At 31.6% G+C, this 20,756-nt stretch overlaps 1 protein-coding gene across 1 annotated transcript in view; it reads left to right on the forward strand.

The window, feature by feature from the left end:
* LOC132735468 (uncharacterized) overlaps positions 1-20,239 on the forward strand; it is a 37,297-nt gene extending 17,058 nt beyond the window's left edge. The window contains exons 4-15 of the mRNA XM_060722422.1: positions 417-611; positions 1,770-1,946; positions 2,688-2,933; positions 7,832-8,002; positions 11,285-11,488; positions 12,014-12,286; positions 12,644-12,832; positions 13,604-13,759; positions 16,247-16,276; positions 16,862-16,955; positions 18,036-18,130; positions 20,226-20,239. Coding sequence (XP_060578405.1) covers positions 417-611; positions 1,770-1,946; positions 2,688-2,933; positions 7,832-8,002; positions 11,285-11,488; positions 12,014-12,286; positions 12,644-12,832; positions 13,604-13,759; positions 16,247-16,276; positions 16,862-16,955; positions 18,036-18,130; positions 20,226-20,239 — 1,844 coding nt within the window. The remainder of the gene's footprint in view (positions 1-416; positions 612-1,769; positions 1,947-2,687; positions 2,934-7,831; positions 8,003-11,284; positions 11,489-12,013; positions 12,287-12,643; positions 12,833-13,603; positions 13,760-16,246; positions 16,277-16,861; positions 16,956-18,035; positions 18,131-20,225) is intronic.
* Positions 20,240-20,756: the final 517 nt, after the last annotated feature.

Here is a 20,756-nt window from a genome sequence, read left to right on the forward strand (position 1 = left end):
AATGTTTATTACAGTTTGTTTGGTTTATTTTCTGTGATGTTTTAAAATTTTGTCTTCAAAATTGGTTACAAAAAATATATATTTTAATCATCATTACATATTTTATGTAACATTAAATAGTTAAAACAGGATACCCTATAGGTCACCCAAAACTGCAAACTTCAATATTTGGCACCAGTTTCATCAGACTTTGACGATTGGTTGCCACTCAAGGAAATGTCTAATATAGTCTCCAAGTCACAAAGTACCTGTTACTCAAAAACGAGGAAATTAATTTTGAGAAAAAAATCATTGATTTATATTAGTCTTATTGTAATGGTTAATTTAACTTTTCGATTATATTATGACATAGACTCATCTTGATGGATGTATATTTTTTTACAAGATTCTGCAGCTAACAATATATCTTGATATAGTTTCAGAATGTCGTACTCTTGGTATAATTGACAACGGTCGGTACGGCTGCACTGATGGTAGTTTTCCCGGAAGTTCATGTTTACTTAACTGCAGTAAAGGATATATAGTAAATAAGACCGACAATATTACATGCGATTACACTCCAGATTCTGTACAAGCAAACCCGACCTGGTCTGATTCACGGCAGTGTGAAAGTAATAAAAGAAAAGAAACAGACACTAAATAATTCTTTTATTTCGTATATTTAAGACATTTATATTTTAAAGTGTTTTTTGTTTTTGTTTTTCTTTTATTTATGATTCTTTTTTAATTTATTTATTTTTTTTTTGTTTTTTTGTTGTTTTTTTTGTTTATCAGACTTCTAGTATACTGGCATGCGAGCAGTTCCCGTACAGAAGCAGTACCCGTATTTTTCATTTAAACGCTTGATTTTTACATGCATTCTTCAAAAATTCATTTCAAATCAAGCAGATACATAAAAGAGACAAAATCTAAGTGTCAGTTCGGCAGTACGTATAAAAAGTCTCATTTTAAATCACTTTCACCTGTGCGTTGTCAAAACGTGACCTTGTTTTATCTGGGGGAATTCCGTCTTTGCGCGCATGCGCAAACATACTTACACGTGAGGCATGTTAAGGGTTTTTCACTAATACCACCTGTTTACAGATAAGAAGGCAATGTGATGAAAACTTGTTTAATTATCAGAATTTTGACCAATATAACTATATAAAATAATTTTATGGCTTTGATGCGTAAAATATCATGCATACAAGCATGCCATCGCATGTGAATGCGTTGGTGGTAACGGTACTGGGTAATAGATACACGCGTTTAGTCTACTTTCTATTTTCTGAATTACATCTATTTATCTCTTAGAAAATGGTCTGTTCAACAATTATAAATGAAAAAAGGTCCGATATAATAAAATTGTATAATTATAATGGGTTAAATTTTATGTACGGGAACTACTTCTCTTCATACAAAATAATGGATAATTTCGGTACCCCATATGAGGCCTCATAACTAAGGGTTATTCTATGTTTAGAACATGATGGAATTTCCATGATTTGTGTGACGAGCCGAATATTGATGTGTAACATTCAAATTTTGGTGAGTGAGCGTAATAAAAAATAATGATTAAGTAACTACGATTTTTGTACGGAAACTGCTCGCATGCCAGTAGAGTTTTTTTCAATGTGATTGATCAAAAATGCCTGTCGAGTAAAATAACGTCAATAATATTTTAGTGATTTTATAAAATAAAAGATAATAAAATGTAAAAAGATCTGTTTTATTCAACGGTTTTAATAATAACTTCTTTGGTGACAATTATCATTATCTTCTTTTTTCAGTACTAAATTGCAGTCAACCAACTGTACCAGAAAATGCTGATATTTCTTGCACAAATTCTGATAGCAGTTACCTGAGTGTATGTTTCATTCAGTGTAGACAGGGATACACGCCAAGTGGACCATTATATATGATGTGTATGGCTGACGGCACCTGGTCGAGGCCGACGCGTTGTCTCGGTAAGTCACTTATTTCATTTTCTTTGCTTGCCTTTGTTGAAAATCAAATTTGCCAAACTTATCAAACAAAACAGAAAGGTTCAAACTTCCCTTATGAAACTGGTATGTAATTCTATTCGTTTTTTTTTTTTTTTTTTTTTTTTTTTTTTTTTTGGTCTTTGTTTCTTATCACTACATGGTTTTTGTTATGTTTCTTGGCAAAATAGTATTGGTCTTTTTTTAGTTTTTTTAAATACATATGCTTGCACTTTACTATTATTATTTGGATTTTTTGGGGGGACTGGAGGAGGGGGTACGTCGCACCAGGATAACATATAGGTTCTATGGCGCCTTTACATTTTTTTGTGGCGTAATCCTTCCCGTGTCCCTTTCTGCATTATTTCAGACACAAACTGGCACCTTATTAGAACCACAAACGTGAAAACATCCAAACACGCTGGCGATAACACGAACTTATCTAAATGAAATAGCGTTTCCTAACGAAGCCGAGTAGCTCCAGTCAGAAGAAGAATATATTTTATATGCCGTTTAATTTCCACTAGCATTCCTAGCCATTGGTGTGGAAATACCGATGACTTTTGGCGTAACGTCTTCTAAAAGAACCAAACGTTATGTGCCATTTCTTGTGTCTAATCATTGATTGCTTTATCAAGTCTTTATTATCTCAAAAATTGATATCAATTGTTCCGTAATATAATATGAAGACACAATTATAATCACTAAAGGTACATTTCATTTCAGCAAATTTAGCTTTTGAACAACAGTGCAGCTCTCTGCAGTGCAATGGACACACTTGCATATTGGGCGTTAATCAGGAAATACACTGTTATTGCTTAAACGGTTGGTCTGGACAAACATGTGAAATACCACCTGATTATTGCAAGGATAATGTTTGCATGAACAATGCAAGTTGTCTCAATCATAACCTTGGGTATAATTGCACTTGTCCCCAGTATTATTCTGGAGTGCTTTGCCAAATATCTCCAGGTAAGGTTGAGCACATTTTATTTTATTACAAATAAATAATGGCTTTAGAGTATGTAAAAAGCTTGTAACCTAAAGAAAGTAGAGATAAATGTGACATAATTTTTCATGAACGTAGCAAAATGTAGACAAAGAAGTATCTTGACTTCCATACAAAATAGTCACTGAATTACCATAACTGTACTAATTGTCAAAAACTCAACAGATGAAACACGATGGTTCAGATAACTGTCCGGTGAGAATTATTTTGGAAACGACAAATAAAGTTCACCAAAGATAAAAAGCTTTTATAAATAAAATAAAAACGACTTTCTAAGTCATCATAGGTAATAAGGATTATAAATAGATTATAAGTAAAAAGATTCCAATTGATTAAAATACGACGTTGAATATGGGTTGATGTCAGTCCTGTTTAATATTGAATATCATTTTTGAGTCGAGCCATTTTTCGTTTGTCAGCTCTTCTCTTGTATGAGATTCAAATTTATGACTAAGTTTTATTCAAATTTGCATGAATTAGCAGAATTATAAGGTTGTTCAATGTTCGATTTGAACACTCAGCCATTGGTTATCAATCTAAAAAGGAGCAGTAAAGTATAAATTTCAAACTCCATTCATTTGTTTTATATCTTAGTGCACATATAAAAATGATAACCCCGTCCATTTTCTCTTAGTTAATTGCGATGATTTCCACCAGCCTTGATTCAGCGTAAGCACGTTTTCCGGTTTCTTTTAGGCCCTGAAACGGAAAAAACTAAAGCGCTCAAAAACGAGAATCGTACTTGCATAAACCCGATTATATCTTTTACGCTGTTTTTTTCCACGATAAATTGAAGAAATTCAGCGGTTCGTAAGTCCTTATCACTTTTGAAACCGCAATGTAAAATGGTAATGTCTAAGGTAACACTGCTTTGGGGTGTGCACAATTCGAAATCGCAGATTTGCTTTAAGGCTATCATTTCATCGAATTCATGGACATGCCGTCTAGTCCATTGGGTCTGTTCATGGGGATAAATAATTCTTCCTTCAGGATCAAGGATTACAGCAATGCAACTGCTGCTCTTTATATCAAAATCTGACAAAAGTATTTAAAGCCATTAAATGCATCGTTTTAGACCACTGAGCAAAGAAGTAGATTCATTGACGTTATTTCAAAAGTTTTATTCATAAATGAAAGTAATGCACTCATACCTTACGCAGCCCTTTTTAGGAAGTCATCGTTTATGATAAGGAATAGTTTAAATAAGAATCCCTAAGGAAAACCCAACTTGAAAATGTTGCAAGCTCGGTTTGATTGAGCCTCTTCATGGACGGTTTTGTCAAGCGCCCCCTATCACCGGCTTAAGCAGAATTCAACATCAAATTTATAAAAATTTAATTTGATTAGTGCAAGTAAACAAACAAGGGTACAATAATTATTTTCTTATGGATTTGGAATACACCGACAAACACTTTCCAAACTAGCAGACGATCAGTGTATAAATCGTATGTTAAATGGTCTGACATGTGGTAGGTTTAAGAGTCAATTTCAATACTTTGGTGCGAAACAATATGTTGAAGTAGATACTGTGATGCCGCTACGATTTAAAGCTTTCAATTGGTGTAATAAATCTTAAAATCGGATTTTAACTCATAACAAACTCGGCTTAATTTTCATTGCTTGAGCATAAAATGTATCGATTTTACTGGAAGATAAGGGAAACAAATGATTTTTATTCATTCGATATACCTCGGGTATTTGCGTATTTCATATTAAAACTGTTTATGGGTGCATTGTGTACATAGTGACAAAAAGTCCTATTATTTTCCACATTGGTCACATTAAGTTCGAAAACAAAAGTAACAAAATGTTACACGTGGATACATTTTTATTTTTTTGATAAGAAGTACCTATATATAACCATATGCCTGACTATTTCACTAGGATAAGAATAACAGTAAAACACTTGATGAAAATAGTACCATATAACATGTATTATTATTGATATACATGTATAACTCACTTGCTCTTAATGCGGAAGCTTTTTCAATGTACATAGTTTAACTTAGATTTTTCACAATTCGTGTATTTTCTGAATTCATTAGCTCAATAAATGTTTGCATATTAGGGCGATTGACATAATAATTTGGTGTAAAAAGTTTGCTTAAATCACTGTATAAAGTACATTTCAGAACATAATGAATATTATAACTTGTCACAAAAAATACATTGTCCTTCATTTTTAGGTGCACTTACATGTCTAGTCCTTCGACCTGTTTCAATAAAAAGCCTATGCGAGCAAACTTGCAGGCGATACATACATTCCCTTCCATTTAAAATATTAAGATATGGTTGAAATATGTGGTTTAATATATACCTGTAAAAGATTGGCCTGCTAGAGTCATTTACACTACCAGACCAATTTTGTAAAAACTGATCTTTAAGTCTTTGATTAAAATCTATGTAAAGAATTTAGGCTCACCAATAGTTTAGAAAAGCCAAACTTCATGAAAACAAAGTATACATAATAAATCTCTTAAAAATAACCACCATTTTTTTCTGGGAGGATTATCTGTGACATCTTATTCAAGTAATAAAAATATTTTTCTACCATATTTGTTTTCATTTGATCGTAACAACTTGACCTAGATCTCATATTTTGCAGAGGCATTCTTTCCAACTCCCCATAAATGAAATCATTCTGTGTATTCTTTTTAACTGCCAATATACCTTTAAAGAAATGCATATGAATACGTTCCACAGATTTGCCTTGATTAAACCCCAAAATTGCACATGTTTATCAAATAAATCTACTTTATGTTTAACAGATATGTCAGTAAATTTTTATAAGTATTTATCTATCTTATAGAAAGCCTTAAGTGCTTGACCCGCTAAAGTATCTTGAGCTTCCGTAAAAGATCCACCTGAAGTTACAACAATTCCAAAATATGAACATTTATTAACAATTTCAACAATGCTATCATTAAAATAAAAAATTTGATTTTCTTGTAAACGACCACATTTTTTAAATATCATAACCTTTATATTATTTGTGTTAACTTTCAATTTCCATTCATTACAATACACGTTTAACATATCTAAATTTTATTGCAGGTCACTAGGATTGTTTGCAAAAATAACAATTTCATCTGCGTCTAGTATAAATAACATTTTAAACATGTTAACTTCTATAACATCGAAGCCGTTTTTAACATACATATCATTCTATAAACATTGAAAAACTGTGATAAACATAAACCCTGTCTAACCCCTAAAAAACATTCAAAACTATTGCAAACTTCATTGATATACTTAACTCTTGACTTAACAGAAGTATACATAGACCTAATCATATTTGAAATGTTACCTCTAATACCTATTTGAATAAGTTTAGACCATAAGTTATCCCTTTTTACATAATGAAAAATTTTGCTTTAATCTATAAAAGCACAGTATAATTGGTTATCACTTTTAATGAAATGATTGATAAGACCGTGCAAAACAAAAATATTATCCAATATGCCTAATTTTGATCTAAATCCAGCTTGCGCCTCTATATACACACTTTAATTTTCTGCCCAATCCTTTACTCGAGTGTCCAATAATCTAGTAAAAAGTTTTCCTTAAAAGTGTAATACCCCTATAATTATTTACTTGATTAATTGATCTTTTTATATGCAATTGTACTACTTAAAATTCAGACCAAACTTCCAGAATTTATCGTGGTTCAAAAATTTTATTAAATAATGTCAACAATGTTGGTATTAAAACGTGTTTACTGTGGATAAAACATTCGTTAATGTATAAATCTAGGTCACCACTCTTATTGGAGTTCAATTGACTTATTGCTTTCATTATACAATTTTAAGTGGATGGAACATTTAATTTCTTAAACATAATGTTGAACTGCCCTTGTTCATATCTTTCAATTAAATATAGAACATCCTTATCTGGAGTAAAAGATTTATCATCTGGATTATTTACTGACTTGAAATATTGCTCGAAAATATTAATTGAAATATCTATACTCTTAACCCTGCACAAATCTTAAACATTTTCAAATATAAGTTTGCATTTTTGTATTCGGCTTCTGCTAGTCTGTCAGTTTCTCTTTTTTTATCAAAAGCATATCCCGCTTTCCTTTTGTGTAGATTTATAGCGCGATCTTGCATTAACCAAATTTTTCTATTAACATCAGACTTTTCAAACCTGTATTGATTTAGAGACTGATAAAATAATCTTCAATTCGTATCACATTCTATATTATACCACTTTTTACACACATCTATCTTTTCAATGTCTTCAAAATGAATAATTTTATCGACGTACATTTAAATAAAGGGGAAACAACTTTTTCAACAATATCTGACAGAACTGGTAAAATTTTGAATTTAATTTTGAAACATCCGCAAATGTGTTCATATGGCGGTAATTATGGAACCTTCAATGTACAAGTAAGTGACATTCCATGAAAAGCGGCATATGATCCCCAAATAAAAAATGCGTGTGCCATTAACGAGAAAACAAGACATTTTAGAGTAAGAAACCGTTTGGATTTTAAATGTTTGGACCCAGAGTTCTCAGGGTCAACATATAAGGCTTATGTAAATTTTGTAACTGAAAAGAAATTATGAATAAATTTCTTTAAAACCCATCCTGTTAGATACTCGAATTTGTGGCCATCGGCTAATCAGCAATTACAACAGCACGCTTGACCATTTAGGCAATATGTTACTCATAGTGAAATTTTTCGTTATAGTTTTCTAGCAAGGTAACTTATCTAGTAAGATAACTCGTCAAGCATGATAACTCATACGCAACAACACGTTTACCAAAACTGTTTTACTTATTTATAAATTTTGGGAAAGAATTAGAAGAAGCAATTACGATGCGTCATGTTTATTTTCCATTTATCATTAAGTGAACGGTAACTGGTCAGATTGGACAGCGTGGTCTAGCTGTTCACGTTCGTGTGGTTCTGGGAATCAAACACGTTTTCGACAGTGTGATAGCCCTTCACCTGGCCCTGGTGGGATACCTTGTGAGGGAGATGAATTTGACAGTAAACCGTGTAATTTGAGCAAATGTAAAGGTAAGAAACACTTATGTAAAATATGCAATATGTTTGGTAGGATTTTTTTTATGCAATGATGTGTTAGGCTGGTTATACAACGACAGGGCGAGCTACCCCTCATTATCGTGTTACATCACTTTCTAGCTGTGAATTATTTAAAGTCGTTCAAATCAGTAACATATTTCTCTGTCGTATACGAAGTACTTTAGAGTGTTTTCGGGTGTTTAAACAGACGCTTTGCGATAGTTCGTACACAGAATACCTAAATGTAATTAACTTACAAAACATTGAGCTCCATATTCACTTAATAATTATTTTTTTACTTAATAAATCTTTTTAAAACAAGTTTCACTATAATGAATCGTAAGTTACGTGTGTTTTCTTGACGATTTTGGATTTTCTACCTGTTTTTGTTTGTTCGTTTGTTGTTTAGTTGTTTACAAGAAGGTAAAAACTTGAAAATATTGCATGTACCAATCCGTGAAAGATTTGGAAATCTATCAAAATATGTTTTAAAATGAACACTCCAAAAATAATGATATAGGAATAGAACATCTTCATGAACATATTTCTACATTTTTTGATGAAAATGGTGATGAAACATTTGAACATTTGAAAATATACAGGATGAAGATTTAGACTCCCCGATATCTAAAAATGAAATTAATAAACAAAATAATTTTAAAGTTATTGGACCGGACTGTGTATCGGCAGAAATTATTAAATCTTCATACATTATAATTTTTTCTTTTCTTTTGTCAATCTTTCACCAAAGATTTGAAAATGGACAATACTCGGAAATCTGGGGAGAAGGATATATTTTCCAATATTTTTCCAATATTTAAAGGGGCGACCTAAAACTAACTGGAAACTAACGTGGTAAAACACTTAACAATATTTTATCTAAGATCTATTCTCAGGTACTACTTAATTGGCTAATAATATAGACTAAAAAACACAAAAAAAAACTGAAATAGTAACGTCTTTTAAATATTTGGGAATATACCTTTTTATGCTCCCCGAAAGAAGAACATATAGTCGCCACCTTGTCCGTCTGTCCGTCCGTTTTTTTTTGTCCGGAGCATAACTTGAAAACCCTTGAAGAACTTGTTAAAACTTCATACAGTGGTCGAGGGCATTGAGGGGTTGTGCAGTGTCAAAGAACGATAACTCTATTTGTCAAGTTTTTGAATTATCTCCCCTTTAAGAAAAATCTTGTAAGGTACATAACTCTTTAACTATAAGAGATATCAACATGAAACTTTGTAGGTAAATACATCTCAATGGGTAGATGTGCAGTGCACAAGAACAATAACTCTTTTTGCCTAATTTTGGAGTTATTTCCCTTTGTTAATCAACATCAACATGAAACATTGCAGGTAGATATACCTCATTGAATAGAAGTACAGTGCAAAAGAACCATAACTCTGTTAAGCCTAAGTTTTTGAATTATCCCCTTTTAGAAAAATCTTGTCCAGGATATTGCACAAAAATCATAACTCTGCCTTGCCTAATTTTGGAATTATTGCCCTTCGTTTATTCTTACTTTTTGAACTTTGTCTGGGATATTTTTCTAAAATTATAAGAGATATCAACATGAAACTTTGTAGATAGATAGATCTCATTGAGTAAAAGTGCAGTACAAAAAGAACTCTGTTTTGCTCAATTTTTGAATTATTTCCCCTTTAAATAATCTTCTTCGGGAAATAACTCTAAAACTATAAGAGATATCAACATGAAACTTTGTAGGTAGATTTAAATGGGTAGATGTGCAGTGCACAAGAACTTCCCCTTGCCGAATTTTGTAGTTTTTGCCCTTTGTTCAATTTTACATTTTGAACTTTGTCCGGGACATCACTCGGAAAGCATATGAGTTATCAACAACAAACTTTGAAGGTTGATAGATCGCATTGATTAGAAGTGCAGTGCAAAGAACAGTTTCTCTGCCTTGCCTAATTTTGGACTTATTGCACTGTGAACATTTTCCAGGGACATAACTCTGACACTACAAGAGGTGTACTTTCCTGTGTCCAAAACATATTCGGGGAGCATCAGCCGGCTCAAACCGGGCATTTGTTAAAGATGGAAATTGGTCACGAACACAAAAAAGCATACAAGAACATGCATCGAAAGCACTTTATAGACTGTTTGCTATTTTCATCGATATGAATTCAAAACTAGTGAAAATGTAAATTATTTGATTCATTAATAGCATCAATTCTAAATTTGTCCGGAGGTATTGGGAAATATTAAGGGTAGTGATATTGAAAAAACACAAAATTTTGCAGAAAAGTCGTTAATACCTCAACTAATCTGACAGAATTAGATGGAGAAAATCAATGAAAATTGTAAGACAAATAAACATGATTAGGTTTTGGTTAAAAATTCAAATGTTGGAAGACAACAAATTAATAAAACAAATATCTAATATGCTAAAACTAGATGCAAATAACAATTTAACTTATAATGGCCAAAATGGGCATATTAAATTTAAAAAAGTATTCAACAAACTGGGTCTGTCACATATATAGAACGACCTATACATATATCAACATTTTTATTTATTTTTTTTAATTTATAAAACAAAGAGTTTTAGACTAATATCACCAAACCTGGTTTTCAGAAATTTATAACTCTCAAAGACTTATAATATATTGTAGGACAAAATATTCATTTTCTATCCAACCTTATCTTGATTATTACAGTTTAGAAAGACGTTTCAAAATTGTTCTTAGTAGATTTCGTTTATCATCACACAATCTTGAAATTGAAATTGGAAGATACAATAATATTCCAAGATTAGAAAGAACTTGCAAATTTTGTCGTTCTTTACTCATTTAAAATGAATACCATTTTCTACTTACTTGCCCGATATACATACATTTAAGACACAATTTTTTGAAGCCTTTTTATTTTGACATGGCCAGCATTGCAAAAGTAACGTAAGTGAATGATATCTCAAAACAAGAAAGAAATAATCAATTTATCAAAATATCTATATTTTGCTAATAACAGAATTAGAATAGTGGTAATCATCTATTTAAAATGAATCAACAATATCGTGTTACTAATCAAAAGCTTCTTTGTTTAAATAATAACACAATTAATACAATTTTTGTATGACCTATCACTACACATAATTCTTTTATTGTAGGCTAGAAGTAAATGCATATTACTTAATGTTAAAATAAATGGTTGTTATTGCTGTTGTTTTTACTTTTTTCGAGAAAAAGGTGTTGGTTTTGTTTTTATTGTTGTTTTTGTTTTCTTTCAGTCTGTCCACCTCTTGTTTTCTTTCAGTCTGTCCACCTCTAAAACAATACAATAGTTCACGGTCCAACTATAGCTGTGAAATCTACGACAATTACGGTCAAGTAAAGTGTCAGACAGTATGTGAAAATGGAACAATATTACTTCCCCAATTCAAGCAATTCGACGAAATATTTTGTGGTTGGCCTACAAACAACGGGTGGATTCCAGGAAATATTCAACCCACCTGTGTAGGTAGGGTTTATCGATATATATTCGGTAGTTTTCGGTTTCAAAACATAGTTGGAAACTTTATTAATTGAAACTTATCACCATACCGACTGGGACAGAATGTGATAAACCTGTTTCCACCCGTAACGGGAAAAGCAAGTCTCCACATCTGTCACACTAACCAGGAAGTCCTTTGGGGTAGCTCAGTTTTTGTCTGTGTGTATGTGTGTGTGTGTGTGTTATTTTTCAAATCTCTGTTTAAATTGACTTTTCAAATTTGAAAAATATCCTTTCAAATAGTTAAGCATGATTAGAATTGTATAAGTACCCTTTGATTCAACTTGACAAACTTCTTCTATATCTTTTAGAATTTACTTTAAAAGGCAAAAGAAGAAGAAAAATAGATACAATTCTGTTTTTGATTTTCACACCAAATTTCAAAAATTTTAAAGATTGCAAAATATGCCGAAATGAACATAGACAATCTTCTTTCCAATAATCCAGGTAATAAATAATTTATCTCGACAAACCCTTCGACACTTTTTGTAGCTCCAGTTCCTCCAAAAGGTCTAAGACTTGAAGCAAACATCTCATACGAAAAGCGTATACCCAATGAAAAGGAAGATGCATTTAAACAAGAAGTGTTGGATCATTTACGACCGACCGACTGCTTTACGACTACCAAGACAAGATGCAGTGCAAGTTTAACCTTTTCAAGCATCTTAAGTCAGACCAGTAACATCATATATAAATTGACAGTAAATTTTCAAATTATGCTAGATGCAGTTATACGAAAACGGTCCACAACTTTTGTTGTAACAGGTACTGATATTCTAATCAATTGATTTAATTTTTGTTCCTCCTTAACAGACGCACAATTCTTTGTATATTGTTTTTTCTTATTTTCGTTATAGATTTACAAATTATATAAGTTTTTTTATTAAATGTTTATATTCGATTTTCATATTTTTTTATTCACTGCTAACATATCTGGTAATGCATTATTATATTATTTTTGCCTTTTTTACGAATCATGCAATGCCCGCTATAACAAGGTATACTGTTACTTAAAAAAACACAATTTCCCCAATATCTGAAATAACGCTTCAAGCTGTGTAAAACGCAAAAAAAAATCAGATCTTTTGTCGGGTTGCTCATTTGTATTTTATGAACTTTTAGATGACGATTCATCACTAGAAGATGCAAGACGTGTCCTTGAAATGACTGCTGATTACGTTAAGAATTTTACGGCTGACATATTTGATATTCGTCTTGGGGAGACATATTTTATTGCAGATAAAAAGTCCCTTACTATGTCAAGATTTATTGATTGCGGAGCTGGAAAGGTCCCTCAGAACGGTGCATGTGGTGTGTTTACTTTCACTGTCCCTTAAATTTGATACAGTCATTGTAAAATACTTTAACCTTTTACCTCATGAGCATATTGTGAAAAACGGCCGTTTTCATTGAAAAGCCTCCTGTAACATGTTCAAACTGCTATGGAAATATGAAAAATGCTTCAACAGTGATGAAAATTTGGAAAAGAAATGTTCATTGGACCAGAGCCTATGTAACAGCATGCTCAGTTTCAAAATCGCCAAAAATCACCATTTTGCATTGTTTTTTGTCCATCAAAACTGATTTCAAAGTGCTGCAACTTCTCTATGGATTGAGATAGAGTAAAACGCTTTTTCAGCATTGGTTACACGTTACCTTCCGTTCGACCTGAGGCCATTTTAAATGTTCAAAATTTTCTTGGCGATGAGGGGGAATGCCGCCCCCTTCAAACAAATCCCCCAAACAGAAGGGGCACAACCCCTTGATGTAACTCTTTGATGGGTGGCGCCGAAAAAGTTCTTTAACAACATTTCTCCGAAAACAGTGTTTAGGGCCAAAATAGGATAATTTTTCACTGTTTGAGGCCTCAGAGATTCGAGGGGGAGTCGAAAGGCCGTCAAAACGTGTCAATATGAGGGAAAAGGTTAAACGTTGATATTTATTAGATATTCACATACTTATTTTTAATAATAAGCATACGATCCGAAGTCAAATAACCTATACCGGTACTTTAGTTTAGTTTTATTAAATACAACATGCTCGAAATCTTTCTTTTTAACCACTACAGTATTTTGTTTTAAGTGACTTGTCCAAAGGGATGTTACATAACAAAGGACCAGTGCGAAATTTGTGGAAAAGGTTTTTATCAAGAAGAGTCAGGACAGACTGAATGTAAACCATGCCCTGTGGGTTATACAACATCTCTGCCAGGAGCCGTTTTCCCTTACGAGTGCTCAGGTTATTATCTTCTCTTTCTAGGCCTGCTACCTACTTAAGTATTGAAATGGATTAACAAATTTATTAATTACTTTATTGTGACGTTTACAGGCATTGTCGAGGAAATTCTCACCTCTAACTTACCTTTGTTATGTGATTACAATCACTATATCATTTCGAATTATACTGATTGTGTCCTTCTTGATTATAAGAGCTCTATAACTAGTTGTTGTTGTAATGTTCTAAATAGAACCAGACCCTTTAAGGGATTGTTCGATAACACAGACCGAGGGATAGTTTCTAACTATTAATGTTTAATGTGCAAGTGTATTATAACAACTTACTACAGGTATCAGAGAGGCAGATCATGCATTATACATAGGTATGGAAAACCTTGACTGTCTTATAATTATAAATCTGACATTGTTATGTCAAAATAGCAATGTATTGAGTCAACCTTTCTTTATACAACGTGAACTCATCAATATATTATGTGGATCTTTATATGTAGTCAACTGAACAATATATGATGTCAATGTGTCTTTATATGATGTCAATATATCATTATACGATGTGCATTTTTGAATATATTATTTGGAACCATCCTTATATAAGGTCAAAATAACAATATATTATGTCAAACTGTCCTTATATGATGTCAGTCTGTCATTATATGATGTGAAGTTATGAATATATTATGTGAAATAATAATTATATAGAGTCAACATTATATGATGTCAATGTCTCCTTATATTATGTCAATCTATCAATATACACTGTGCATTTTTCAGTAAATTATGTAGAATCGTCTTTATATAGAGTCAACTTAACAATATATGGTGTAAATGTGTCCTTATATGATGTAAATCGATGTGCATTAATGAAAATATTGTGTGGAACCATCTTTATATAGAGTCAAAATAACATTATTAATATTATGTAGAACCGCCTTTATATAGAGTCAACTTAACAATATATGATGTGTATGTGTCCTTATATTATGTCAGTCTTTCATTGTATGATGTGCAATTACGAATATATTATGTGGAACCATCTTTATATACAGTCAACTTAACATTATAGGATGTAAATGTATCCTTATATGATGTCAATCTTTCATTATACGATGTGCATTAATGAATACATTATGTGAAACCATCTTTATATACAGTCAACTTAACATTATATGATTAAAACGTCCTTATATGATGTCAATCTTTCAATATACGATGTGCAGTAATGAATATATTATGTTAAACCATCTTTATATAGAGTCAACGTAACATTATATGTCAGTCTTTCATTATATGATGTACAATTACAAATATATCATGTGGAACCATTCTTATATAGAGTCAAAACGACACTTTATTGTGTAGAATTGACTTTATATAGAGTCATCTTAACCATATATGATATAATTTACTTTGAGTTTCCCCGCTGTCGCCACGAACGATGCATATTAAGATATAACCCGGTAAATTTAACCTCATCAGTATAATGACAGAAGCATACGATATAATGATGTTTGCACTTCATATAAAGCAGCAGTCGTATAACTATAGATGCAGATCGTATAATGAAAGATTCTGTTAATATATTGATAAGTTGACTGTATATAATGATTCAACCACATAATATATTCATAAATACACATCGTGTAATAATAGATGCACATCATATAATGAAAGATTGACATAATATATTGATAAGTTGACTGTATATTATAATAATGATTCTACCACATAATATATTCATGAATGCACATCGTATAAGGATTGGTCGACATCATATAAAGACACACTGACATAATATATTTAAGAAATAATATTTCCAAAACTGTGATTTTATTGCTCAATAACATCACAGTTTGGAGTTCGGATGCGGGGAATTATATCACGAGGGCGTAGCCCGAGTGATATAATGATGCGCATCCGAACGACAAACAGTGATGTTATCAAGCAATAAAATCACCGCTTTGGGTATATTATTTCGATTCTAACACGACATCAACAAATAAATGATGAGCATACATGATAATTAGCTAAATTGCGCCTGATTTAAGTACGTACTTATTGTCAGCTTGTCACATTTTTAGTGGTTTCGTCACGTATATAATGATTACGTACCATGTCTAAACATAGAACGTCAAACAGTGATTTTATAGTATAATAACACACACTTTCGGTTCTTCTATGTTCAATAGGGAAAAATGCGGGTCATATTAGAATGTTCAGTTGACTTCATATAAAGATGCATCTACAGAATATATTCATCAGTGCACATTGTATAAAGAAAGAGTGACACAACAACACTCATTTTTACAATCATAAGACAGTCAAGGCTTTCCATACATAGGAGTATCATAAGTGACAGCAGCATACTACAGTTATATACTTAGTTCATTTAACCTGTTTCCTGCCTCCTAAGATGTGGACTCTTATTGATAAATTAATTTTTTTATAGCTGATGCATTATGTATTTATATGCCTCTTTTTTCCAATGCAGAACCAGTAGTCAATACCTTGGATAAAACCAGTAAGTGTACTATACTATATAACAAATATTTCAAAATTAATAAAAACCACTTATTAAACAAGAACAACTATATTTCAAATTACTATTTAGCAAAACAAGATTTCATTGAATAAAATTAACAAAGCTATAAACCTATTTCGTTCCTTTGTTACTACTCTAAAAACAAATAGTATGTTATTAAACAGAAAATGTACACTTTAGACTAGGTCAGATATTGCTTATTATGTATTACCATAACTTGTTGAATGTACAGGCTTGCCTGGCTTTGTAATGGTCGTAAAGGCTTGTCCCGTACTTCAATTCAGTGTTGTGATATTTCTGTGATCCGATTCATTCCAACATTTTTAAGTGTTAAAAATTGAGCTCAAACCGATGATAGGGGAGGGGGTGATCACTGTCGTATTCAGGATAGTAAAGATTGCACCCTGTATTACATCCTGAATGGACTTTATAAAACGATTTTTATGATAAATTCTATGAATAGAAAACATTTCATACGAATATTTATTATTAAAAAAAGACAAATATTTACCAATCAATATATTTGATCAGATGAAAGTAACTCGAGGTACTTTCTATTTGCAGTGGATATTGTGACTATAGTGGTATCGGTAGTAACATCAATTGTGTCACTTATAATAGCTATCCTTACATTTGTTAAGATGTGCAACAAATGCAGGTAAATATATCTTAAATTGAAGCTTGTTCAAGTTCCAGCAATTCAATTATAACTTAAGAAAATTCATTTTGTACAAATATGTACTTAAAACACATTGACCATGGAAACATGCATCACATATGACAAATAAAGCACCATTATTTTATCAGTCATAAAGCATGAACTCAATTTCCATTATAAAAAAGTGTTGTTTTTTTTCAGTATCATTCTATAGATCTCCTCATTTTCTCATTATGTCGGCTTTGATCAACCAGATAAAAGCCTTGGTGCTAAAAGGTTTATCTTTGTAAATATTGTTTCAAACTTTCACTCCGATATATGTAAAATCCTTTCCTAAGCGTTTAACGGTTATAGTAGACGTGAATATTTACATATTTTTAGTGCACAAACAACAATATTCTAAAGGCACAATATGCCTCTGAAAACCATATTTTTCATTATTAGAAATGTCAAACATTTTTTATAATGATTTTATAACGTAATTAGATCATTAAATAACATGTATAGTATTGAATGTGTGCCAAAAGGGTAGCAAAATATAAACACAGAAGTATTCTGACTTCCATACAAAACACTATTTCACTACAATTATAAATTGCTAGTGAACCAAGATAGCAAAAAGGTTCATGTATATAGCATACGATTTTTGTTTCGGAAGATATAATAAGATAGCATGAATAAAACGGTTGAGAGAAATAAAATTAATAACATTTGTAAGGCATAATTGGCATTTTATAAATAACAAAGTTATACTATTGTCATTGTTAACTTGAAGTTAGTTTAGTTATTGCCAATGTCATTTTTATTTATCAATGCGAAACAATCGTTGAACTTTCCAAGTATGAACGCTATAGTTTTAAATTTGACTAAGGTCAAAGTTTTCAGCAGATATTTCTCTATTTTGAGGTGGTGTTATAAGAAATAATATGAATCATAGATGTGAAACTTATGCATTATCTCTAAAGAATAGACACAATGAAACCGAGTTCAATTTTTATATGATATTGTTGTGTTCATTGCTTTCAAGAAATAATTCCTTTGCCTGAATTTTACACATAAAAATGTTTCAATTTATCACAGAGACGAAAGAAAAACAGGTCCAGATGTAAGTGAACAATTTTTATTTAATTATTTTTTCTATTTCATGACTTTCCACAAATACAAAATACAGTTAAGTAACAAATTGTACTTTCTTTATTTATACATGTACATGTTTATCAATATGTTTAAGCTGTTGAATGTTGTTTAAGATTTTTTGAATTTTATGTTCTTTGTTATTTAATCTATATTTCAAATTACCAAAGCGTTGCATTTTAATAAAATGTATCTCTGCATTTCCAACAAACAGCTTTATCTATTACCATGTATTACACCTTACATAAATGTGTTGCGAGCCTTCAAATAATAATATGTTAACGATGAATTCAGCGGTCCGACTAAATGGAATGGATGACAATACTGACCGGAAACATTCGAATTTCTATGACTTTTTGTCGGTAATCATCGGATTCAACACTAAATCATACGAATTCTAAACTATAGCACAACGGTTTATGTAAAATAGACAATAGTGGCTTAAATCGGGACTTACTAGGCTCAAAAACAAAGTGTAAATTTCAATCTGAAATTCAGAGATTCGACACATGATTTATACTCTGTTTTCTACTTTATACTACTTCATCATTATTTCTTATTATATTTTGAAAGACCTGACCACTATTTTCTGTGTGCATATAAACCACTCTTTGTAATACATAGGGTAGCGAAATTGATGAAACTACATTTTTATCAAGATATGAACTTAGAAAAAAACATTACAATACACTGAATTTGATTAGACCATTCATTCATTCATTCGTGCTGCATTTAATGAATATAATGTACCTGTTAAAGAAAAATTGTGAAAGAAATCTGAAAATATTTTGTTAAGGATTAAATCTTGCAGGCATGTTCAATTCAGTTGTATTTACCACTGGGCAATGTAAGTATTGAGAACTGTTCGTTGATTTAAAACCATAGCTTAATCGAACAAAATACGGAAATTACACAAAAGCTGCGCGTAAATGAACTAGTCTCGGGTTAATATTGCCAAACACTTTAAAGTTAAAAAAACAACTGTTTTAGACACTTATATTGACAGAGAGAACCAACGACGTGTCCGGACGATACTTTCAATCGTGGTAGAGAGGTATTTATTATTCCCTGCGGTCTGGAGACCGCAGGGTATTGGTACGCGTTTAACTTTTGAGGCATGGAGAAGCACGTGACCTGTTTTCGGTACATGGAGGAGCACGTGATCTTTAAACCGTACATGATTGGTTAATTGACCTTTTCGAAAACCTAGCTAAATACCGGTTGCCGGTACGTTACGGATTTTACCTCTAGGGAATAAGTCCGAATTACACGTACCTAATTAAGAACAAAAAACTATTACGTGATATTTCTAATTTTCTATGATTATTTTACCGTTTAAGGTGGAAAAATTTGAATGATGTGTTTGAAAATGATCAATGTATCTTTAAAATCTATCTCAAAATTTACAAATAATAAATTGTTTAAACTGAAAATCTACAAAATTAGAATATTTGTAGTGGCATCTGCCATTATAAATAGAGATATTTTCTGCGTAAACTTGTGTGTTTACTTTATTCTTTGTTTGCTCGGACCTATATATTCATAAAATGGTAGGCCTAATTAATCATTTTCTTAAAAAGAAATAATTGTTTTATGTTCGACCTTCTCCGGTCTTCAACGGTCACCGGTTTCCAAAGACCTTCTATATTGATCGATTATTGTCAACTATATTCCTGATACAAACGTTAATTTACCCCCCCCCCCCCCCAAAACAATGTTGAAAATAGTTTAATGAAATATCTTTATATCATTAAAAATGTTCCCCGCAGGGAACCATTTTACTTGTATGTTTTTGTTACAGTTATAAAATATTGGCATACGCCAGGGCTAGATGACTTTTGGATATGTTACGCCTTAATTATCTTTCATGAACAGACTGGATCTATCTCAGTCTGAAACTATATATAAAGGGGTGTTCGTGATTACAGAAATGTACTATTATTGTTAAACATTCTTTCCGCTCAGAGAAAGTGTTGTCAGATTACATTCCATAATGTAAAAAACCAGTTATGTCCATATTCGTATCTTCATTAACTTAATTTGAGAGCATGATAACTTCTTGCATTTGTACGATTTTTCTTTTCCAGTTTTAATTGTCACTAATACAATAAAATGATAGTTTGTGTATATTTTTAGCTCGAGCCAACTAAAGCAGATAAAGAGCACTTCGAAGCAGGCTTTGGTATGTCACTGGGCCGGACGACGAAATGGGGAGGGGCTTAAGTTTGAAATGACCACACCTTTTTATAGGACCTTTTTGGATCCTCCCCGGAAAAAAAATGAAAAAACATGTTAAATTGGCTTCTTGTGCATTTTAGATGCACATTATACAAATTAAAGTGTCTACATATTTTTCACAAAATTTCAGATTAGCCTAGGGTTAAAAATACTATTCGATCCCTGAAAAGAATATATACATACGTTTTTGATGCATTTTCACGTATACAATTCAAAATTTATTTATTTATATTTTTCCTGAATATTTCCTTCTTTAGCGCATGCGAACGCTTTAAGTGCCAGTTTTTTTTTACATATAATATGATGGCTTCTGATGCATTTTGGGTGTACATTTTGCATTACCCAGACAGTTTCAGACGTGCAATGGTGTTAAATATTAAAATAGATAAATGCATAATCCCTAAAGAAAGCCTAACACGACAAAATTGA

The sequence above is a fragment of the Ruditapes philippinarum genome, unplaced genomic scaffold (genome assembly GCF_026571515.1).
Source record: "Ruditapes philippinarum isolate M1 unplaced genomic scaffold, ASM2657151v2 ctg1342_1_1_1_1, whole genome shotgun sequence".
In the NCBI taxonomy this organism is placed as follows: domain Eukaryota; kingdom Metazoa; phylum Mollusca; class Bivalvia; order Venerida; family Veneridae; genus Ruditapes; species Ruditapes philippinarum.